A 23,431-nucleotide genomic window follows, 5' to 3' on the forward strand; every position below is an offset into this window, starting at 1 on the left:
GGATTGTGGGGTCATGTGGTAATGCTATTTTTAGCTTTTTAAGGAACCTCCATACTGTTCTCCATAGTGGCTGTATCAATTTGCATTCCCACCAACAGTACAAGAAGGTTCCGTCATCCATTTTTTTTTTTTTTTTTTTTTTGCCGTACGCGGGCCTCTCACCGTTGTGGCCTCTCCCGTTACGGAGCACAGGCTCCGGACGCGCAGGCTCAGCGGCCATGGCTCACGGGCCTAGCCGCTCCGCGGCATGTGGGATCTTCCCGGACCGGGCACGAACCCGTGTCCCCTGCATCGGCAGGCGGACTCTCAACTACTGCGCCACCAGGGAAGCTCCTATCACCCATTTTAAATGCTCATGTTTAAACTAGCAAATGTTTTTCAGGGAGCTAGAGAACTTCCTCCTCTAGTTGAGGAAAGCAGTTGAGGGATTACTTCAGTTTAAACTCACTTTAAATTATTCCCTTAGGGCAGCAGTTCTCAAACGTTTTGGTCCCTGGACCCTTTACACTCTTAAAAATTATTGGGTGTAAAGCAACTATACTCCAATAAAAATTAGTTGAAAAAAAATATTGGGGGCTTCCCTGGTGGCACAGTGGTTAAGAATCGCCTGCCAATGCAGGGGACACAGGTTTGAACCCTGGTCCGGGAAGATCCTACATGCCACGGAGCAACTAAGCCCATGCGCCACAACTACTGAGCCTGTGCTCTAGAGCTCGTCAGCCACAACTACTGAGCCCTCATGCTGCAACTACTGAAGCCCACGCGCCTAGAGCCCGTGCTCTGCAACAAGAGAAGCCACCGCAATGAGAAGCCCATGCACCACAAGGAAGAGGAGCCCCTGCTCGCCACAACTAGAGAAAGCCCGCGCTCAGCAACGAAGACCCAATGCAGCCAAAAATAAATAAATAAAATAAATTTCTGGAAAAAAAAAAATGATTGGGAACCCCAAAGAACGTTTGTTTGTATAGATTATATCTGTTGATATCTATCATATTAAAAATTCAAACTGAGAAATTTTAAAAACAGTAATTCATAAAAAATTGAAACAATTAAACCTATTACATGGTAACAGTAACATTTTAATGAAAACATAACTATGTTTCCAAAGCAAAAAAATTAGTGAAAGAATGCGATGGTTTCATTCATCTTTTTGCATGTCTCATTAATGTCTGGCTTAATAGAGAACAGCTGAATTTTCTCATCAGTTGTTTTGGGTGATGAAAACCCGACCTCACACAGATACACCGTTGGAAAAGGGAAAGATATTTTAATAGCCTTTGTCAGATAATGTGGGTATTCTTCGATACTACACACCAAACTCAGTAAGTGGTAGTTGGTTAAAGATTAGTTGCAATGTAGAATCATTTATATCAATGACCATTTTGTACTCTGTTATAATACTTGCATTTTGAATGGGCATTTTACCCATGCATGATTTTGCAACTTGATGCATTGATCATTTATAAAATACTGGTTCACTAGGTTATGTAGATCTTCCCAATGTTGACTCATTATACAATATTTTTAAAGTCACATTTGTTAATATCACCACCAATCTCATTAGAAAAGTCCTTAAGAATGTTGGCAAGCTTGTGATGACAAATACAACTTTCCCAGACTTCTGATTTTCTCTTGAAAGCTCAAATATTATCATTGTTAGTGGTTTTCTTTGAAGTGACTGGCTTACTTCACTCATTTTTTTTTTTTTTTCCGGTACGCTGGCCTCTCACTGTTGTGGCCTCTCCCGTTGCAGAGCACAGGCTCCGGACGCGCAGGCTCAGCGGCCATGACTCACGGGCCCAGCAGCTCCGCGGCATGTGGGATCTTCCTGGACCGGGGCACGAACCCGTGTCCCCTGCATCGGCAGGCGGACTCTCAACCACTGCACCACCAGGGAAGCCCGATTCACTCATTTTTGTTAATCTTTTGTCCACAGTTTGTCAGTTCTTTCAAGTAAATATAGTGTTTTGTGAAAAAAGCAGTAGTTCAAAAATCAAACAATGGCCCAAGTGATTTTCTGGAGACAACTATCATACTTCTTTCATATATGCACAGAAGTTTTACATGTGTACTTCCTGTTTCATCACATAGAATATTAAAAAGATGTGTACTCAAGGACAAAGATTTAATAAAATTATTTTATTGCCTCATCAAAGACATTAAGTGAAACTTACTTTATTTTTTTATTTTAATTTTTATTGCAAGTGTGTGGCAGTGAAGAATACAGTGACTATTAATACAGTTTGGTATCTCTGATTTGATTGATGCTAAAGCACCAGCAGTTTTATCCACCATTGCTTTTGTACCATCAGTGCAGATATCAGTGCAGTGAAAGAGGCAGATAGTGTCTTAGTATTATTATAAAAATAGCCTTGGGGCTTCCCTGGTGGCGCAGTGGTTGAGGGTCCGCCTGCCGATGCAGGAGACACGGGTTCGTGCCCTGGTCCGGGAAGATCCCACATGCCGTGGAGCGGCTAGGCCCGTGAGCCATGGCTGCTGAGCCTGTGCGTCCGGAGCCTGTGCTCCGCAACGGGAGAGACCACAACAGTGAGAAGCCCGCGTACCGCAAAAAAAAAAAAAAAAAAAAAAATAGCCTTGACCTGATAGATCCCCTGAAAGGGTCTTGGGGACTCGCTGAGGTCCACGGAGCTTACTTTAAGAACTGCTGCCTCATGGACTTCTTGCTGGCTCCCACTGCTTCTAGTCCTTACATTATGGCACTCACCACAAAGGATTGTCATCTCCTTTTTCATGTCTTCTGTATCACACTGGGAGCCCCCTAAGGACAAAGGCTGTATCTTATTTACTTCTCTCTCCACAGATCCTAGCACAGGATCTGGGACATGCTAAGTAATAATATTAAACAAATTAGAAATTTCTCAGAAATTTCCCCTTGTCCTCCGATTTGGTGGTAGGAAAGCTGGGCTGAGGGCCTGGGTCGCTGATAACATCTCTTCTTCGGAACACTTCTTTTCACTAAGTCAATCTACACTATTAGCCCTCATGCCTAGCCTCATTCTTATTATTTACTTTTAATTATTAATTGCATAGGAAGTATTTAATAAATGCTTATTGAATACAGGCTATTCCCTATAATGTTTGTTTCCTGTTCACATTTCTTCCCTAAGGGACATTTATGTGTATGTGTTTGTATGTGGTGGGGAAACAGTTTAAGAAGGTCAAGCTCTAAAGTTCTCCTTAAACTATGGGAGACAAAAGAAACCTTTCAAAAGTTGGGCCTTGGCTCAGAAATACTCTTCCCACGGTCTGCAAGAGATCTCTCTTTGGGAATTTACTGGCCACATCACAATATTCATCTACTCCATCTGGCTGAGGACTTGTCAGTGGGGCAGGGGATTATTATTCTTAGAGTGCTGAGTGAAAGATAAAAGTGAAAAGAGAAACTCTACTTTGGCAACCAATTGCAGGTCCCAAAATATTTGTGTTTTATTTTTGTACATAAGCCCAGCAGTTTCCTAATAGATTCATGACAAGTTAGAGACCAAATGATGCTCCAGTGTTTACATAAAGAGCTTGGAAAGAAACTTCATTAACTAGGAATTCAATATTTCCTTTCAAGCACACAGAATTTTCATTGTTGGTGGTTTTGAAGGTCAGAATCTAGACATTTATGCTCTAAACTGATGGGCCAACTTTAAAAATAAGTGATTTAATCAACTTTTAAATTTTCTTCCTTTATTGAAAAACTTTTCAGATGGCTGATTTTCCTTGGTTTTAAATTGAAAAGTATGGTTTATTGGCCACAGTTCATTTATTTATTGAACAACTATTTATTGAGTGACTACTATGTGCCAAGAATAGTTTTAGGCTCTTAGAAGATATTAGTGAACAAAAAAGGATCCAGCCTTCATTGTAGCAGGGAGAGGCAGCATAAATTATAAGGAAGCTTAAATAATAAATGAGTAAACTGTACCATATACTAAAAGGTGATAAGTACTTTGGGAATATGAAGAAGTTAGGCAGGGAGGAGGGACAGGGAGAGGGAGAACACCATATTGACAGCATAAAGTCTTAGAATTTTATAGAGGTTATTGAAATTTGTGATCTATGTCTCATTTAAATCTTTCCACAACTTAAAAAAAATATTTTATTTATTTATTTATTTGGTTGTGCCAGGTCTTTGTTGCGGCTTGAGGGCTCCTTAGTTGTGGTTTGAGGCCTCCTTAGTTGCGGCTTGAGGCCTCCTTAGTTGCAGCTCACCAGCTTAGTTGTGGCATGCAAACTCTTAGTTGCGAGATGCATGTGGGATCTAGTTCCCCGACCAGGGATCAAACCCGGGCCCCCTGCATTGGGAGCACAGAGTCTTAACCACTGCGCCATCAGGGAAATCCTTTTCCACAACTTTCTATCTAATAAATTCAGAAACAGGTACAAAAGGAACAAGTGACATCAGTAAAAATGGTGAAGTTCCTCCAAAAATTCTCTCCTCCATAAATGCAAATTGTCAGAATCAACTTGGATCATGTTGGATGTGCATCCATGAATGAACAATCATGTCACTTTTTAAAGTCTGTTGGTAATTAGTCACTGCACATCTCTTATTCAGTTCATTCATAGACAGCAAAGAATATAGTTGTGTTGCTTCCTTGTCTTCCAGTGATAAACCCATCTGACATTAAAAAGAAAAAAGGATAATTGAGAATTGGCCAACAAAATGAAAGTGCAGCAAATAAATGAGAAGTGATAATGCTGGAAGTGAAATTCAAATTGAGCATAAATGGAGTTGTATCATGGGGAAGTTAACACTTCTGTCTTGAAAGAGTATAGATATGCAGCCAGAAGGACTTAGTGAGGGCAAGCTTATCCATATAAATGAGGCAAGTGGCTGTGACAAAAAGGATGAAGTTGTCCCAGAGGAAGTGATGTCAGCAACAACTTCACATGAAAAGAATTCTCAGAGAGATTTCATGAGATTGAAAGTACAAAGAATAAAATGCTGGAAGGTGATCTAAACTTAGAGAGGAGTATGACCATTCACCAAGACTTAGAGTAGATGCTTGCTCCATATTACAAGGCAAGAAAAAAGAGGCAAGCACTGTTCAAACTGCTCTTGATAAGCGTTTTACAAAGAAAGAAAGAAATTTAATTCTTAAATCTTCTAAATGCTTTAGATTTCAATGTACTAAGTAACTATTAGTTTTACTAGTTTTTCGTTTCCTTGTACATTTATAATTGTAGGAGAGTTTTTAATGTTTTAACAAAACATTTGTCATGGAAGAGTGGTAATTTCCCACATTGATTATTATTATTTTTTAAAGTTATTTATTTATTTGGTTTTTTGTTTATTTATTTATTTACTTTTGGCTGCTTTGGGTCTTCGTTGCTGTGCGCGGGCTTTCTCTAGTTGCGGTGAGCGGGGGCTACTCTTTGTTGCGGTGCGCGGGCTTCTCATTGAGGTGGCTTCTCTTGTTGTGGAGCACGGGCTCTAGGTGCGCAGGCTTCAGTAGTTGCAGCATGTGGGCTCGGTAGTTGTGGCTCACAGGCTCTAGAGCGCAAGCTCAGCAGTTGCAGCGCACGGGCTTTGTTGCTCCGCGGCATGTGGGATCTTCCTGACCAGGGATCAAACCTGTGTCCCTGCATTGACAGGTGGATTCTTAACCACTGCGCCATCAGGGAAGCCTCTCCCCCCACTTGATTATTAAGATCTCTTTGCGCGGTTTCAAAGTGCAGGATCATTTTTACAGCCTGGCACTACTGTGCAAAACAAAGATTTCTTATATATTAAAATTTAGCATACAATGATGATAAGCACGTGAAAACGCAGCATTTCAAAGCAATGGTAAAGGACAGGTACTTCACAAAAGGAAGCTGAGGGACTTCCCTCGTGGTCCAATGGGTAAGACTCTGCGCTCCCAATGCAGGGGGCCTGGGTTTGATCCCTGGTCAGGGAACTAGATCCCGCATGCATGCCACAACTAAGAGTTTGCATGCCACAGTGAGAAGTGTGCGTGCCACAACGAAGATCCTGCGTGCCACAACTAAGACCCGGTGCAGCCTAAATAAATAAATATTTTTTTTAAATTACTGTTAAAAAAAAAAAAGGAAGCTGAGGAAACTGGCAAAGGATTTGGAAAACCTGTGGCTGTTGTCTACTGCCCATGGTCAACATGTGGTTAAGCCAGGATATGAATATAGGCAAGCTAACTCTAGAGAATGTGCTCCTAACTAGTATACTCTATTGCCTTCCTGTGGTGTGTATCCAATATATGGTTTCTTCCATAAAGAAAAAGAATTTTAATTCATAAAAATTTAAAATTTTGTATATTAGGAAAGAACATATATGAAATTAAATGGCAAAGTACAGACTGGAAAAACATATTTATAACACCTGACACAACAAGGGGGTTAATATACAGGGCATAGTGCCTTAGTTAACATGTCAGCGGGCTTTGGAGCTGGCAGACAACAATCCAAATTGTAGCTTCATCATTTACTACTTACGTGACCCTGAGCAATTTACTAATTAATCTTTGCTCTAGGTTTCTCATCTGGAAATGGGCATAATAATAGTACTTACTTCACAGAGTTGCTGAGAAGATAAAACAAGATAACATATAGCATCTAGCACAGTGCTTTGCTGTGCTTATATTAGTACTATGCAAAGATGATTATAAATCAATAAGAAAAGAATAATGAAAACAATAGAAAAATGGACAAAAATACATAAAGAGCAGTTCATGAAGAAGAAAAACAATTGTTCAATATAGTAAATAACCAAAGCAATGCAAATTAAAATAAAAATCATATAATTTTTCTGCACATTAAACTAAATGCCCAAGGTTGGTAAGAGTTTAGGAAATAGATAATAAAGGGAGTGAAAACTGTTACATCCTTCCTAGAGGGCAATATGGCAGATTGATGAAGTGATTTTAGGAACTTAGTCTAAGAAAATAAATAGGTAGGCAAGGATAAATGCATGAGGATTTTTTTTTTTTAGTTCATTTATTTATTTATTTATGGCTGCGTTGGGTCTTCATTGCTATGCACGGCCTTTCTCTAGTTGCGGTGTGTGGGCTTCTCATTGAGGTGGCTTCTCTTGTTGTGGAGCATGGGCTCTAGGCGCATGGGCTTCAGTAGTTGTGGCTTGTGGGCTCAGTAGTTGTGGTTCGCAGGCTCTAGAGCACAGGCTCAGTAGTTGTGGCGCATGGGCTTAGTTGCTCCGTGGCATGTGGGATCTTCCTGGACCAGGGCTCAAACCCATGTCCCTTGCATTGGCAGGTGGATTCTTAACCACTGCTCCACCAGGGAAGTACCTGCATGAGGATGTTTAATATAACATTTGTAATTTTCAATATGAAAATTTGTAAACAACCTTAATGTCCATCTGTAGAGGGTTTTAAATGAATAAAAGTTATGAAATTCCTTACAATGTAATACAATGCAGCCAATAAAAATAATGGTTAAAATGAGTATCCGCCTTGTTCCAGGGACCATTATTTCCTGCTTGGATTCCTCCTTGCCTCCAGTTTCTCTCCCTGTCAACTCATTCTTTACGCAGCTGCCAAAGGCAAATCTAATCATGTCACTCCCTTGCTTAACCCTCTCATGGCTGCTCAATGCAAAACCCTCAAAGAGTCTCCAAGGCTGGAGTCTTATTTCTTTCTTCCCTTCACACTCCAGTTAACATGCTTCTCAGCTGGCCTTTGTACCGTTATTCTCCCTAAGGATTTAGCATTTCTCTGAGCCACTTTGGTTAGAATCATCCTGTTCTTTTCATGAAACCTTTCATTTCTCCTTTGGAGCGCTTACGTAAATGTTATTAAATGTTGTTTATGCCATTATCTGTTTAATATATGTCTTTTCCATTAAAGGTTAAATCCCAAGAGGGCCAAAATTATCTGTTGAGCCACCGTTTTATCCATTGCACCTAGTGTGGTGCCTGACACAGCTGTTCCATGCAGTCACTGAATGAATGAATGAATGAATGAATGAATGAAGAGCAAGCTACAAAATAAAAGAGAGACCAAAGACTCATGTGGCCGGTACCAGACAGAAACGGACTACCTCCTGCAGGCGCGTGCTGGCCACGCCCTTCCCTGAAGAGGAGAGAAGGGGGAAGGCGCGCCCACCGGGCGGGACAAGTCGGCGGGAGTTTGGCGGGAAAGCCGAGCTGCGGGGGAGTCGCGGCCTCTGGGGCTCTTGCGCCTCCAGCTCCCTGGGCGGAAAGGGGCTGCCGGAGGAGGGGGCACGTCTCCTGTGGACCACCCAAGGCGCAGCGGTCGGGGAGCCGTAAGGCGAGTGCTGACGGCGAGGCTCATCTGGAGAGTCAGACTCCGAATTACGGGGAGGCAGTCTTCGGGGTGCGCACAGCCCCAGGGGAGGCGCTCAAAACCAAGGCCGAGTTTTCCACCAGGGCAGTGTCAGGGCGCGCCCTAGAGGACGGCGTGGAGAAGCGATGGGAGAGCACGACTTCTCGGGGGTACTCTACACGCACGGATGCTCTTCTAGACTGCACCTTAGCTGTGTGGTACCTGGAGACGGGGTGGGGGGGGTGGGTGGCAGTGCCGCTGCCTCCTCTTACGTCACATCCTGATTCGGGTGTCTCTCAGCCATTGCAAGGCTCTGTCCTCTAGGAGGTCATATTCTTCTGCCCACCTGGTTACTGAAGGTGGTGGACTCCCATCCTCTGAATCACCACACCCATCCCGGAAGATGCCTGTCCAGCTTTCTTTCCCCCTTCTGGGCAGAGGACGCCTTATTTCCCTGCTTAGCTCCAGATTTCGTCTCTGCCATTGAGAAGCCCCACCACTCCCACGTTGACACACATCTCCTTTGCTCCCAGCAGGACCCTGAAGTCCTGGAACGGTCTTCTTTAACATCCCTCGGGAGCCCAATAAACGCACTCTGAAGGAATGAATTCATCCATTTATTCAACCTTCCCACGTACGAGAGCTTCTTTGATGGAGTGTCGTGGAGGCCCTTAAGGGAGGGAGGGCTGGGGCAGGGACGTGCATAAAGCCTAGGTGGAGGTTTAAAGTCTAGGCTTTATTTTAGAGTTGAGTAAAGAGGAGCTATTGAAGATTTCAGAGAGGACATAACTGGCCTTAGCCTGTGCAAAGTCCTGGGAGTAAGACAGCAGACAGGGAGTCAGGCTGGAGGTGATGCAGAAGTGATGAATACGGGGTGGCAGTGGTAGTATAGATTTAATGTTGAATACATGTATGTTTAATGTTGAATACATGTATGTTTAATGTTGGATACATGTATGTTTAATGTTGAATCTTGGATACATGTATGTTCTGAGCCAGGGATGGTGGTGGCACTTTGTCAGTTGAGACTTAGTTGGAGAAAGAAAGTCAGAACTCACACCTTGGGGTTGGAGGGAGAGGAGGAAAAGACCAATATGTGAGGGAGAGGGTGTTCAGCAGTTTCTTCATCCTTGGTTCAGGTGACCAAGGAGGATGGCCATCATTCCCTATCCATCCCTGGAGCCTTGTTTGGGGAGGAGCCTCCATCCTCCCCTCTCCCCCTGAGTTTTTAGCTTTGAGTCCAGGCTGAAACCAGAGAAGAACAAGGAGAGAAAAAAATGAGCTGGAACCTGAAGCGAAGTCCACAGGGTGGGGAGCTAGAAGGCCCCCTTCAAGTAGCTCAGGCCTGGCAGCTTTTGCTGGGCTTGTGGAAGATTCCTCTCACAGATGCGAAATAATGCTGGGAGCAACCCGAGCACGTGTAGGGCTTGAGGGTCTGCGGGGCTGGGCCACCAGTGTCAACCCACTGCTCCACTCCAACCGCACGCAAGGGCGGAGTGCGCTGGCTTCCTGGGCGAGGCGAGTGGGACCTGCGCAGGAGCAGTCCTGCCGGCCCGCGGCTGCCCCCTGGCGCCGACTCACTCCTCCCAAGGGCTCATGTCGGTGTCGATGGCCACACAGTTGTATGCAGCGTAGCGGAGCTTCTCCTCACACACCTTGGCACTGCAGGGGGCAGGGAGCTGATCAGCGCCAGGCGTAGAGGTCCCTCCTTCACAACCAGGGGCTTTGTGGCTCCAATTTTTGCACCCAGTACCTGAAGCCCTCCTCCACCCTAGGATGCCACCCTTCCCCCGCACCCCCGCCCCCCACTCCCCAGGCTGGAACCTAGGAAACCCACCTGGCATAGTGCGGTAGGAAGAGGGTGCTGGAGCAGGTGGAAGACTCAGGCAGCGCATCTGTGGTCTCATAGCTGGGGGCGTGGAGGGACCAAAGATCAGAAACAATTGCAGGGGCACAGGGCAGGGGTCTGACACGTGAATATGTTTGTGGGGCAGGGCAGAAGGCCAGCCACAGCCTCTTTCGACTGGACCTCCCCTCCCCATCCGCACTCACCCCAGCTTGTCCGGGTAGATGTAGATCCGAGCTGGCAGACGGCTGCGGCCTGTGACAAAGCGCAGGAAGCGGCTCCGGTCCTCTAGATGGAGGAGAAGGAAATCAGTGCCCGTGTGCTGGTGGTGGAAGAAGTTCTTCAGCTTCCGCCCTGTCTCTGTATCCCAGGAGTGGAGTCCGAACCCAGACATTACTCTGCCCTTTCCACTGACCGTTGGTGAAGTTGTTCAGTGCCTCCCAGAAATACTGCACCCGTGTGTCAGATGGCTCGAAGTCCTCAAACCGGGCTGGTGGGGACAAAACCAGATGGAATTAATTCTTAGGTCCTTAAGCCCCACCCCGGGACTGCGCTGCCCTGCCCCACACTCACTGAGCTTGCGCAGAGCATCCACAGTGACCTCTGGGTCCCCGCACACCTTCTTCTCCAACTCTTGCCACGTTAGCAAGTCCAGCACAGCCTGTGGCACCACCTTCAGCAGACCTGCTTGCATGGCTGACACCTGCGGAGGAGGGAAAGGGCCTGGCTGGGGAAGAGGGCACAACTCCCAGCTCAGTGTGTGGTGGGGACCCTTGGCCTCCACTCATGGAGACAATGTGTCTCTGTACTTCACTGATCAGCAGGGATGTGGGGCAGAGGGATGGTGGGGGCCGGAATTCTTGGGACTGGGTTCTGGTGGCCTATCAGGCTGGGCTCTGGCTATAACGAGCCCAAAGCTCTCTGTTCCACTGGCCTCTGGGTAGTACCTGCTCCTTGCTCTCCTCTAGCCGTGCCTTCTGCACCAGTTGGATGAAACGGGAACGGTCCTCAAATCCCACCACGATGCCTGCACCCCCAGGGATCAGCTCCACCACCTGCTGGTCACTCAGCACAGTGGTGAACGTTAGCTCCTTTCCAAATTTGAACTCAAATGTCTCCTTGTCCATTCCTTCCATCACTTCCAGGAGCTTTACCTGGGGGTTGAAGAGAGGCAGGAAGGTCATCTTTTCATTGTAGAGACAGTCCTTGTTTTTCCTCAAGAAGCTCACAGGGAAGCAGGAGAGGCAGCCAGGCAAGGCAGTCCTCACGCAGGCAATGAGGGCAGTGAGGGGGTTAGTACAAGGGCTGTGAAAGCATCAAGACGATGCCTAACCGGGCTTGGAGATCAGGAAGGTGTCCTGGAGGAAGTGGCAGCTAAGCTGAGACCCAAATGATGGCTGGGAATTGGCTGGGCCACCAGGAAGTCAGGAGAGAGAACATCTTGGAAAAAGGTGGAAAGAGCAAAAGGCCTTAGGAATCTGTCTGGCTGGAGCCTGATCATGAACCAGGTGTCCAGAGATACAGGGGTCATGTAAGGCCTTTCCAGACTCTGCATTTTATCCTAAGCCCAGAGTGGATTTACTGAAGGGTTTAAACAGGGAGAGTGAAATGAATTACTCTGGATGCTGGAGATCAGATGGGTAAGAATGGAGACAGGGACACTGACAATTTTTGCAGTCAGTGGTTGGGTCAGAAATGAAAGTGGCTGAACTAGAGGGAAAGTAGTGAGATGGAGGAAGTGGACAGATTCCAGAGGCAGATGTGACAGAATGTGGGAGGTGAGCGAGAAGGAGGAGTGCAGAAGGACCCTGAAAGGGCTTGGCATGGGGAGGGGTGGGTGGTGGTGCCACTGTGAGACAGGGAGCCCTAGAGGGCAGTAGACTGGGGAGAGGATGAAGAGTGTGTTGATCCCGAGGTGCCTTGTTGGGACAGATGTCCAGCAGGTAAATGCATATATAGCCCCAGGCTTAGGAGAGAGGTTGGGGCTAGAGATAAGGAAGTAGGGGTCACCAGAATAGTGACAGTAGTTGAAGCTACTGGAGTACATGGGATTGGAGAGGGAGCATGTATGTGGTAGGAGAAGGTTCAGGACAGCCCTGGGGAGCAGCAACCTTGGGGGCTGGGCAGAGGAAACACTGGTTCTAGGCCCTAACTCACCAGCACAGAGTCCACAGCTGGGAAATCCTTGCTCCAGCTCACCTCCTCACCAGAGAGCTGTTTCCACACGAAACCAGGCAGAGCCAGGACCTGTGAGACAAATACTACTGTCTTCTCACCCTGAGCTGCCCAGGTTTGGCCGGCCAGGATTAATCTGGTGGGGTGCAGAATAGGCTACTCACCAGGAACTCCTTACCCCGAAGGGCAGCCCCCATCAGCTGTCCGATCCACTCGTACTTGGCAAAGTCTCGGCAGGAGGGGTTGGGCACATACATATCCCGGGCCTCACCCGTGCCATTGCCCTGTCCCCGAGACAGAGCTGTCAGCACGGCATGGGATGGACCCTACTTTGTTGCCCCAGATGACTCAGGGACTTCCCTGAACACCTTCCACTGGGGGCCCTGAATGATCCCTCTGAATATACAATGGCTCCTCCTTCCCTGCCTGTCCAGAGGCTGCCCCAGGCAACTCAGTCTCTCCTCTGCCCCCTCTCTAGCTTAGCCCGGTACCTGGGAGGTTCGCAGAGACAGAAGAGCAGAAACTATTTGGGAGATAGGGATGGGAGATTACCTGGTTGGCCGTTCGGACAAAGAAGGGCAGAGGCACAGGGGTGTCCGCCGAGCTAGGGCACAGTTCTTCTGACATGTCTGCCAGGCTATCCCGGAAACCACCTCCTGAAATGACAGATAGACGCCCTCAGCTGGGGCACACAAGAGCCTCAGCCCCCATAATGGGGTAATAAGCAAGTCCCCTATCTGGTTAGCTGGTGATCTCAGAAGCCTCTACCACTCGAAGTAGGGCTGGACCCTTGTTATCATCCCTTAGGGCCTCACCTTGGTCAATGATGCCTTCTGCAATGAATTTACACTCCCACCACTGGTCATAGCGCATGGGCCACCTGTAAATAGGAGTGGGTCTCTGTCACCACACTGGGCCAAGGCTCAGAATGATGCACCTGCCCAGAGTCCACCCAGGAGTAGGGGCTACAGAGGGGTAATGGTGAGAGGACCAGAGGCAGTGCGTGGGTATACGCGTGTACATGTATACCCTGAGCAGGTCCCTCGCCCCCATGCCATACCTGTAGTCCAGGGGCTTTTCATACTTGTCAGAGGGCTTGAGGCCTTCATAAACCTGGGGGCAGGGGAAAGGGGAGGGAGTTGTGGGAAAGTCTGTGTCAAGACCTGGCCCCACTCTTGCCCAAAGACCTTGCTCAGGTCCCTGTTGGCCCAGCCCCCTAGGCCCCTTACTGACCCTCCCTCAGTCTGACCCCAGGTGGTCCAAACCTGGGTGAAGACAGCATTCTTGCAGGCAGGGTCCTTTAAGGGGCAGGCGCGGTGTTCCATGGCGAGGCGCCGGTTGATGTATAGGCGTGGCATGAAGCTGGGCTTGCTGCTCTCTGAGTCACGCAGGCACTGGGCCACCAGGCCTGGCCGCTGGCGTGACAGCAGCAGGAACTGCTTCACTTGCTGGGGAGGAGAGGTGGCCAGACCAGGACCAGCAGGCAGTCAGCCTCTGTCCAGGCCCTGGAACCTTTCTCTATTCCTGGACCTAATCCCATGGTTCCAGTTCAAGCCTAGTCCATCCCTGGTCCTTGCCTCCAGTCTCTCCCTTAGTCCGGCCACCAGGGAGAGCTTTCTAAAACAAAAAATCCAACTTTGTCATTTCCTTACATAAAACCTTTCCAGTGGCTCCACTGACCAGGAACAAAGTCTGGCCCCAGGGCCGTCTGCTACCAGGGCCTGCTTCCTATCCACGTTCTCCCAGCCTCATCCCCATGTCATACTCACATCTACGGGCAGGCTTCTCTCATGTCATTTTGAGCTGCTGGTAACTCCCAGTGTCCACCTTTTATGCCACCTGCCCTGTCCATGCTGTTATCTCTCCTCCCCGAGCTCTGTATGTTTCACATGCTCTCTGGGGAACAGCACCCCAAACACGAAATTTTCACTATTTGTGTCTGGCTTTCTTCCTATGTTCCCAGAGCCCAGCAAAAGCCCAGGCCTAGAGTAAGTCTAAGAACTCTCTGATGAAGAGTGAACAACTGCCTGAGCAGAAAGGGGGTGCCCAATGCCAAGACCAGCACTGCATGTGTCAGGCTCACCTTAATCTCACTGAAGGTGCCCAGCGTGTGGTCCCAGGCAGGTACCAGGTGGTGCAGGACGCTGTCTAGGATCTTTATGAATCTGGTGTGGGTGAGTAAAGATAACTGCAGCTGAAGAGTTTGGTATGGATGCGAAACCCCCTCACTCCCCAACTCACAGGGACAGGAGAAGGCAAGGCCCAGGGACTGCTCTGCCTCTTGAAGTGGAACAGCTTACAGTATAAGACCTTGGGGGCCTCTTCCACACAGACATACAAGGCTCAGGACGGGGGACAAGGAAGGGCCTGACTGGCCCAGGGCCACAGCCACCTCTGCAGGAGAACAGCTCTGCGGTATAGCACTTCCGGATCAGTGCCTTCCAGGCGTGGATATCGCACCAGACTGGTGGGCTGGAACAGGTCTGCATTCAGCCCTAGTTCCCGCTGTCTAGAAGACTTGATCTTGACCCCTCGAAGACGAACGTCAATCCCATCATCTGGAGGAAGGAGTTAGAGTGAGATCACTTACTGCACCTGCTGCCTTTTTGGCCCTCAGACCTGAGGAAGACTCCTTAATGCTCAGCCTTTTGTTACCCCTAGCCCCTAGAAACTTGGGACCTTTGGGATCCCCTCCTATAACCTGATTCTGATTATTATATTCTTTGCTAGTTCCTGTGTCCACCACTATAGTTTGGGGATGCCTGAGGGTCCCAACTCCGTTCCTCTTCCAGGTGAGCCCAAGCACTTCTATGGCTTTAAGGCAGCCCTCTTACCCAGCACCTTCCAACCGGCTTGGGCCCCAAAGCTTCAGATCCTAGTTAGTTCAGCTATCACCTTTACCTCAACTCCAAGCCCATTGCTTTCTCTCCACACTCACTGCCAGCTAACCCCCATCTACACACTGGGCTCCCTTTCCCTCCTTAGGGCCTTAAGCCCCACCTCGGCACTCGACGATGCGGATCTCGATGACTGGGAGGTGGACGGTCATGTCCTCCAGGACACAGACATCCCCGATCAGGGTCCTGAGAGGATGAACGTGAGGCACTTTGGAGACCCCTTGGCTTCAGGGATTGCTGGGGGTCTCGCTTGAACTTTTGCTTCCAACGTGGGCCAGATCCTACTACTTGGATCATGTCCCACCTCCCACCCCAGGCCAGTTCACTCACTCGTCAATGCTCACATCACTCAGCTTCTTCAGGTTGTCCCCTTCACCCCCATAGATCACCACCCGCTTAGGCATAAAGTTGTCATCTGTGGTATCCACCGTGAGTAGTAGCTTCCTGTGGGTTAAGAGGGTGCACATGGGTCTTTTACACTCACAGGCATGTGGCTCACCCACCCTGTCCTACTCAGAGCCCACTCACTTCACAATGGTGCCCTTTTTCATGGTAAGCCGTACCCAGTGCTGGCACTGGGACCCATCGCTCTCCCAGTAGGTGTCCGCATTGCTGTCTGTCAGGCAGGACACATTGAACTCCTCCTGGGGAGGGGCAGAGAGGTGGAATCAGTGTTTACCCCCACTCCCTGCACTGGGGGTGTGCTTTAGGCCAGGGAGCACGAGAGAAAGTACAGTGGAGCTGGATTAGAAGCACATCTGGTATGGGTGGAGGTGTCTAGGGGTTCCTACATGACTTCCAAGATGGGGGGTTGGACTGAGTATGGCCTGTGGGGATTCAGATTTGGCCCTGGCCTAGAGGTGAGAGTTCTGGATCTAGCAAGATGTGACTACATCTTGCTTGGGGCGGGAGGAGTCCCAGCACCCACCGTGTAGGAGGAAACGTCTATGCTCTCCACATACTGCTTCACGCTACCCAGGTTCTCATCCTCCTTGCCCAGGTGGTCGTACAAGAAGTGGATCAGGTCCTCGTCGCACTCGTAGGTCCACGTCGGGGGCACATAGCTAAGCAACCCCAAGTCCCTAATTAGGTCGGGCCCAGATCTGGAGCTCCTTCCTCCCCATCCCATCCCAGCTCACTCACAGTAGCCTTTGTACAGCTTCTGTGTATGCCTCGGCCGGCTGAGGCCTTGATCCCAGGCGATGCGAGTATGTCAGGTCCACCACCTGTTCCCATCTGTGCGCACAGAATAGGGGACGGGATGTGGAGACATCAGCGAGCAGCAGGAGACCCTGGCGCCTTCTCCAGAGCTCTAGCTCCTTAAACTGCGCCTCCAGAAGCCCCACCCCAGCTCCCTTCAGGCCCCGCCCCTTTCTGCTGTAAACCCTGCCTCCGCTCCAGATCCCACCACCCGGACTTTGCTACACTAGGGCACAGCAGTATGACAGCAAGTCCTGCCCCTCCCAGTGCAGGACCTGAGCACCGGGCGGTAGTCCACTCCAAAGAGCTGCTGCTGCCGTTGGAGGTGGTCTGGAGTGTCGATGGGTACGAGCCGGGCCCCGCCTTCCGCCGGGCGGCACACCAGCAGCCAGCCTTCGTCCAGCCCGCAGTCGCCCAGGTGTTCCGCCAGCTGCTCCTGCCGGGACGCGACAGACAGGGACAGCCGTCAGGGAACTGCCGGCGGCAAGCCCAGCCCAGCCCAAGGCAAAGGGCACTGAACGCTATGTCAGCTCAATATGGGGGAGGGGAGGGGACCAGCCAAGGGCTTCCCTGGTCCCGGGTCTTTTGCACCTTGGTCAGCTTCACCCAGAGCCCGTGGCCGTTGCACAGCTCCTCGCCCGTGGTGCGCACGCAGGCGCCGCGCCGGAGCTCGATGCTGTCGCGGGCGGCGCGGAGGGGCCCGGAGCCGGTACAGGTGGCCGGGCCCGTGGCTCCCACACGCAGCCCCGGGCCCTCCGCCTCCCACACTGGCAACAGCACGCGCGACGGTCCCGCCGGGTCCTTGTAAAGCTTGTAGAGCACCTCGCGCGGCACGAAAGCTAGCGCCGCCGGCAACGGCCGTCCAGCGCGGAGGCTCTTCGCTGCCTCCGCCAGGAAGCGCACGCGGCCCAGCAGCTGCCGCGGGGACTCTAGCGCCGCGCCCGGGCCCGGGCCCGCCATAGCTTAGTGGCCCAGAGAAGCCTAGGGGCGATCCGGCCCCAGGAGCTTCTGCCGGGAAGGCTGACTAAGCTTCCCATCACCTTCAGCCCCGCCTTCGGCCAGCCTTCGCCGTAAGTTCTGGACTAAACGCCCCTCACGTTCCCGCCGTATTGTCCTGTGTACTCGAATACTTAATCCTGTTATCAGTTTCTGTGCCTCCCGCTCAGCCAACCAGACCCAAGTTCAGTAGTAGTTTCTACCTGATCAATCTACCCACTCCAAACCCCATTACATCTACCATTTAATCCCCACTGCTACTACCCCATTCAAGCCACCATCCATCCTATCTGGCCCGGAAAGTTGCAACAGCTATTTCTGTTTTGCCTCCGTGCCCCCAGTGAGTCACACTACAACCAGAAGAATCTTTAAAAATCTGTTAGATATCCTCTCAGGCTCCCCATCCTAGGGGCAGTGTGACTAAAACGTTTCGGAAAATAACCCCCTCCCCAGCTCGGCTGCTGACAGGAGTCTTGAGTCATTTAGGCTTGATCCTGGTGGTTACTCCTAATCCCAGGACACTGGTGATCATTATCCAGTTTCTCCCAGTAATTCTGAACCAAACGAGAGGAAAGGCCGATGTGGTTAGGGAGGAGGCAAAAAAACATGGACAGAAGCTGCTGGTGAAGTATAATCATGGAGGAAAAGGCAACTTGGTCCCGCCCCGTTTCTTTTAAAAGTTTACTGAGATATAACTCACATCTTATAATTCACCTATTTAAAGTGTACGACTCACTGGTTTTTGATATATTACATTAATTTAAAAAAATAGTGGAAAATATATATAACAAAATTTGCAATCTTAACCGTTTTTTAAATGTATAATTATCTATTTCCAATACTTTTCATCACCCCAAACAAGAAACTCTGTACCATTTAAGCAATGACTCCTCATTGCCCCCACTCCCCAGTCCCTGGTAAACTCTACTCTACTTTCTGCCTCTGAATTTGCCTATTATAGATATTTCATATAAGTGGAACCACACAGTATTTGTCCTTTTGTGTCTGTCTTATTTAACTTAGCATGTTACAACGATGTTGTAGCATGTATCACAATAATTTATTTTTATGGCTGAGTAATATTCCATTGTGTATATACACACACACACACACACACACACACTACATTTTGTTTATCTGTTCGTTGATGGACACTTGGGTGGAAAGTTTGTTTTGATATAGTTTTCAAATAATTGAAGTTATCAAGAAAGAAAGAAATGATCCCATGTAATTATGACAGTTTTCCATTTATTTCTCCTTAATAAGTTGGGAACACAGTGCCTCTTTTCCCTTCTCTCCAAGCTATTTGTATGCTATTACACTACTACAAGATAAAGTGAACAAATGCGCTTAACAAAGGCCTGCATGACCTGGACTCTGTAGACAGCTCCAGCATCTTTAATTCCACCAGCTTGCTCTTGTTTCCCATTAAGCCATTTGCTCTTTTTCGTCTGCTCTTTACACATGCCGTTCCCTCTGCTTGGAATACCCCACTGCTTTCCCCAGTTAAATGGAGCCCTTGCTACTTGCTTCTAGCTCTTTCCCTTTAAAGCATTTACTATTGAGGGCTTCCCTGGTGGCGCAGTGGTTGAGAGTTGCCTGCCGCTGCAGGGGACATGGGTTCGTGCCCTGGTCTGGGAAGATCCCACATGCCGCGGAGCGGCTGGGCCCGTGAGCCAGGGACGCTGAGTCTGCGCGTCCGGAGCCTGTGCTCCGCAACGGGAGAGGCCGCAACAGTGAGAGGCCCGCGTACCGCAAAAAACAAAACAAAACAAAACAAAAAACATTTACTATTGTGATTGCTGACTTCTCTGTATCCGCATGTCTGTAGCTCCTTAAAGGAAGGAAATGTCTTGTTCTCCACTGTAATCGCTGCACCTATTGTAGTGCCCGCCTCTTTCTAGGTAATATAAATATTTAATTATTTCAGTTCCCTGTACAACTTGGTTCCATAATTCACCATATGCCTGGTTGGGCCAGGCATAAAATTGTTAAAATCGTTAAGAGTGGGAGTGAAAGTGAGACCTGGGACGAGTCTTCCGCGTTTCCCAGGCCGTCAGAGGAGAGCAAATTTCTCACCCACGTGAAGTATAGTTACAGCGAAGTTCTTTTGTGGGAGGTGTTTGTTGTTGCGTCGCTACAGAGGACTTTACGGTGAAGAGACCTGGGGGTCCTACGGGCAGCAGCCGGGGCAGCCCGGGAGCCATTTCTGGAGTGTGATCATGTGACTTTCAACATGGCGACAGCCTTGGCTCATTCCAGGAAGGGGCGGAGCCTGGGCAGGGGGCAGGCTCAGAATTAGGCTACAGCTGGGGCTGTGCTCGCGTTTACTGACAACTTATCATGGAGGTGAACGAGTGTGGGTGAGTTCTCTGTGCCACCACGCAGTGTGGCCATACGGGCTTCTGACCTGAGTCTTTGAGCTCAGGAATCTGTCCCTATACCCCTCTTCCCCAGCCCCGGAGAACCCAAGTCTCTGGAATCCCAAATCCTCCAACCATGGATTCCTGAGATGTTCATCCCAGGGACCGCTTAGCTGGACTGCGTACCCCAGACCTTTATTTAGGAGATGCCCTCTGGACTTCCTAATCCTCAACTAAGATCCCTTTTTCGGACTGTCATCTCTGATCCCCCCATGACCATCCCCCAGCCTGGAGATCTTCCAGCCCCCAAACCAGCCCACTGGTACCCTTGTTCCTGAGATTTTTTGGTCCAAAGACCCCCCAAACTCTCCTAACTGGACTTTCGTTTCCCCCGCCCCCCACCCCCCCGCACACACACTCTCTCCCAGTCCCTCCAGTGGCTTTGAGCCTGGGGAAGCTGCGACTATGTGTAGGGTAGAGGCCCCGGCACCGGCCCTTCTAGTCCTGTACACCACCTGATAGAGGGGAGGTGGAATCGGCGGGGAGTCACAGCTTGGTAGCTGGCCTGGAGAAGATAGATAGCTGTGCTGGACTGTATCCGCCTTTAGAACCCGAGCCCTGCCCAACCCCCAGCCTGGTTTACTGACACCTACCCTACCCGCTCCTGATCTCCAGACCTCAGGGTTTTCCTGAGCTGAAGAATGACACCTTCCTGCGAGCAGCCTGGGGAGAAGAAACAGACTACACTCCTGTTTGGTGCATGCGGCAGGCAGGCCGCTACTTACCAGGTCAGGGTCAGGGCCTCGGAGTCTAGGTAAAACTCTGGAGGGTGAAAAGTTTTTGAGGGGCAGAGGAGGGCTCTGGAGGTTCCTCAAGGCTGAGCCCTGCTTTCCCTTTTTTGTCTGCAGAGTTTAGGGAAACTCGGGCTGCCCAGGACTTTTTCAGCACCTGTCGCTCCCCAGAGACCTGCTGTGAACTTACTCTGCAGGTGAGGGGTCCACAAAAGAGGGAGAGATTTATGCTGTCAGCTCGCCACCTAGCAATCTGTCTTCTGTTCCCTATAGCCACTGCGTCGCTTCCCTCTGGATGCTGCCATCATCTTCTCCGACATCCTTGTTGTACCCCAGGTACCTGCTCAAATCTGATTCTTGAATGGGTAACAAAGGGAAAAGACAGTCAAGGCTCAAGATAAGCACTTATCCTTATGGGACAGAGGGGAAAACAGGCTGGAAGAGACGGAGTTTGGCTGAGTTTTATTCTCCTTTTCCTCCTTCTTGTCATGGGTTGAACAGATCTCCTCCTCCTGGAGTTACAGTTTGGGAACCTAGACATTTTCTCCCCCACCAGGCACTGGGCATGGAGGTGACCATGGTGCCTGGCAAAGGGCCCAGCTTCCCAGAGCCATTAAGAGAAGAGCGGGATTTACAGCGCCTCCGGGATCCAACAACAGTGGCCTCTGAGCTGGGCTATGTGTTCCAGGCCATCACTCTCACTCGACAACGTCTGGCTGGGCGTGTGCCACTGATTGGCTTTGCTGGTGCCCCGGTAATATGGAACAGGACAGGGACTTGGGCTTGGAGAAATTACTCTGGCAGGTATGGGTGCAGACAAGGGAAGGAAGTGTCTATCTGGCTTCTGCCTTTTGCAGTGGACTCTCATGACATATATGGTTGAGGGTGGCGGCTCAAGCACCATGGCTCAGGCCAAACGCTGGCTTTACCAGAGACCGCAGGCCAGTCACCAGCTGCTTCGCATCCTCACTGATGCTCTCGTCCCATATCTGGTGGGACAAGTGGCTGCTGGTGCCCAGGTAAGTCCTGAGGGAGAGACAAATAGGCTGGGGTTTCGTCTTTATTTATTTTTGGCTGCGTTGGGTTTTCGTTGCTGCGCGCGGCTTTCTCTAGTTGTGGCGAGTGGGGGCTACTCTTTGTTGCGGTGCCTGGCCTTCTCATTGTGGTGGCTTCTTTTGTTGCAGAGCACGGGCTCTAGGCACGTGGGCTTCAGTAGTTGTGGCACACAGGCTCAGTAGTTGCAGCTCGCGGGCTCTAGAGCACAGGCTCAGTAGTTGTGGTGCACGGGCTTAGTTGCTCCGCGGCATGTGGGATCTTCCCAGACCAGGGCTCGAACCTGTGTTTCCTGTATTGGCAGGCGGATTCTTAACCACTGCACCACCAGGGAAGCCCTGGGGTTTAGTCTTTCAGGACCAGAAACAATACAGTTCCTTATACCTGTGAGGGTAGGTGTCTCAATACCAGGCACAAAAGAAGCTTGGCATGAAATGATCTGGCTGGAGCAGCTAAGCCCAGACACTGGCAGGGGGACTTAATGCTCTGTGTATTCAAAGACCAAACCTAGCACTGGGATCTGGAGAAGGCAGTTCCTTTTTGACTGGAACTGGGCTTATAGGCTTAGGTAGTCTCAGGGGTTGAAGTCACTTGGGGAAAACTGAAGGAAAACTGAGGCACATTCTGTATGTGGGGCCCGAGATACTTCCTCTTTGTGTGTTATGCATTTCTTTTCTAACTGTAGGCATTGCAGCTCTTTGAGTCCCATGCAGGGCATCTTGGCCCACAACTCTTCAGTAAGTTTGCACTGCCTTACATCCGTGATGTGGCCAAGCGAGTGAAAGCCGGGCTGCAGGAGGCAGGCCTGGCACCAGTGCCCATGGTAAGGATGGGGATCAGATGAGTGAAGGTGGGCCTGTGGAACTATCAGGTTAAGTCCTGCATGGACCGAAGTGACCACTGGAGGGCAGAAGCACAGCTGAGCTACATTAGGAGGCATAGCAAAGCCCTCAGCCTGAGATTTGCCCTTTCCCCCAGATCATCTTTGCTAAGGACGGACATTTTGCCCTGGAGGAGCTGGCCCAGGCTGGCTACGAGGTGGTTGGGCTTGACTGGACAGTGGCCCCAGAGAAAGCCCGGTGAGTGATGGAAGGTGCGGTGGAGGGGATGCAACTGCCATATGTGCAGTCACCAGAACAGGGCACTGACTCTACTTCCAGGGACTGCGTGGGAAAGACGGTGACCCTGCAGGGCAACCTGGACCCCTGTGCCTTGTATGCATCTGAGGTAACAGCCAGGTCCCTGTGTGTGTCTGTGTTTGTTTCTGTGCACTCCCATGGTTCTGGATATGGTGGTGTTTATTACTATGTGTGTGCTTCTATTATCTGTTTATCCCTCCCCTCTACTCCACTCATACCATGTGAACTCTAGGAAGGCAGGAGTTCCTTCTCATTGATTTTGTTCATTTGTGTTTTCTTAGCGCCTGGCCCATACTAGGCACCCGATAAAGTTTTTTGAATGACTGTATGAGTAACACTGAGTAGAAGCATGCCTACATGTATGTGTGTCACTGTTATGTATAGGGAGGACAGAGGTGTGCTGGCCCCCCCTGTAGCCAGTGCCCTGTTGGTCCCCCCAGGAAGAGATTGGGCAGTTGGTGCAGCAGATGCTGAATGACTTTGGGCCGCGGCGCTACATTGCCAACCTGGGCCACGGACTTTACCCTGACATGGACCCAGAACATGTGGGAGCCTTTGTGGATGCCGTGCACAAACACTCACGCCTGCTTCGACAGAACTGAGCGTAATCCTTTTATCTGAAGTACCACTAACACAGATGATTGCTTCCAGGAGAATAAAAGTTCCAGAGCTGGAGTCTTGCGTGTGGTTTTGTTTGTGAA

General features: G+C 49.8%; 2 protein-coding genes across 3 annotated transcripts; one reads left to right on the forward strand and one right to left on the reverse strand.

Moving 5' to 3' along the window:
* Nucleotides 1–8,874: 8,874 nt before the first annotated feature.
* On the reverse strand, nt 8,875–17,762 carry HECTD3 (HECT domain E3 ubiquitin protein ligase 3). Its single transcript, XM_060021240.1, has 21 exons — nt 16,980–17,762; nt 16,664–16,824; nt 16,332–16,424; nt 16,117–16,252; nt 15,717–15,832; nt 15,519–15,632; nt 15,292–15,374; nt 14,684–14,849; nt 14,375–14,456; nt 13,557–13,739; nt 13,352–13,404; nt 13,107–13,171; nt 12,844–12,947; nt 12,456–12,575; nt 12,274–12,363; nt 11,064–11,270; nt 10,690–10,819; nt 10,532–10,606; nt 10,323–10,404; nt 10,108–10,179; nt 8,875–9,932 (listed from the first exon to the last, which is right to left on the reverse strand). The coding sequence occupies exons 1-21, from the start codon at nt 17,346–17,348 to the stop codon at nt 9,848–9,850; spliced, it is 2,586 nt and encodes an 861-aa protein (XP_059877223.1). The 5' UTR covers nt 17,349–17,762; the 3' UTR covers nt 8,875–9,847.
* Nucleotides 17,763–19,629: 1,867 nt separating this feature from the next.
* On the forward strand, nt 19,630–23,405 carry UROD (uroporphyrinogen decarboxylase). Of its 2 annotated transcripts, XM_060021241.1 has the most exons (10): nt 19,630–19,747; nt 20,423–20,535; nt 20,656–20,735; nt 20,812–20,874; nt 21,095–21,292; nt 21,396–21,557; nt 22,277–22,414; nt 22,570–22,670; nt 22,752–22,818; nt 23,171–23,405. In XM_060021241.1, the coding sequence occupies exons 1-10, from the start codon at nt 19,728–19,730 to the stop codon at nt 23,330–23,332; spliced, it is 1,104 nt and encodes a 367-aa protein (XP_059877224.1). In that variant the 5' UTR covers nt 19,630–19,727; the 3' UTR covers nt 23,333–23,405. The 2 variants fall into 2 exon arrangements, with proteins under 2 accessions (XP_059877224.1, XP_059877225.1); XM_060021242.1 differs by lacking the exon at nt 20,812–20,874.
* The last annotated feature ends 26 nt before the right edge of the window (nt 23,406–23,431 follow it).

The sequence above is a fragment of the Delphinus delphis genome, chromosome 1 (genome assembly GCF_949987515.2).
Source record: "Delphinus delphis chromosome 1, mDelDel1.2, whole genome shotgun sequence".
In the NCBI taxonomy this organism is placed as follows: domain Eukaryota; kingdom Metazoa; phylum Chordata; class Mammalia; order Artiodactyla; family Delphinidae; genus Delphinus; species Delphinus delphis.

Bases quoted from the DNA above. Each gene is read 5' to 3' on its own strand.
- HECTD3 (XM_060021240.1), bottom strand. From the start codon at position 17,348: ATGGCGGGCCCGGGCCCGGGCGCGGCGCTAGAGTCCCCGCGGCAGCTG. The intron at 15,375-15,518 runs GTGAGTGAACTG...TCATCCTCTCAG, and splicing joins AGTGATGTGAGCATTGACGA to GACCCTGATCGGGGATGTCT. The intron at 13,172-13,351 runs GTATGGCATGGG...TCCTATTTACAG, and splicing joins GAAAAGCCCCTGGACTACAG to GTGGCCCATGCGCTATGACC.
- UROD (XM_060021241.1), top strand. From the start codon at position 19,728: ATGGAGGTGAACGAGTGTGG. The intron at 20,536-20,655 runs GTCAGGGTCAGG...TTTTGTCTGCAG, and splicing joins GGCAGGCCGCTACTTACCAG to AGTTTAGGGAAACTCGGGCT. The intron at 22,415-22,569 runs GTAAGGATGGGG...CCTTTCCCCCAG, and splicing joins GCCTGGCACCAGTGCCCATG to ATCATCTTTGCTAAGGACGG.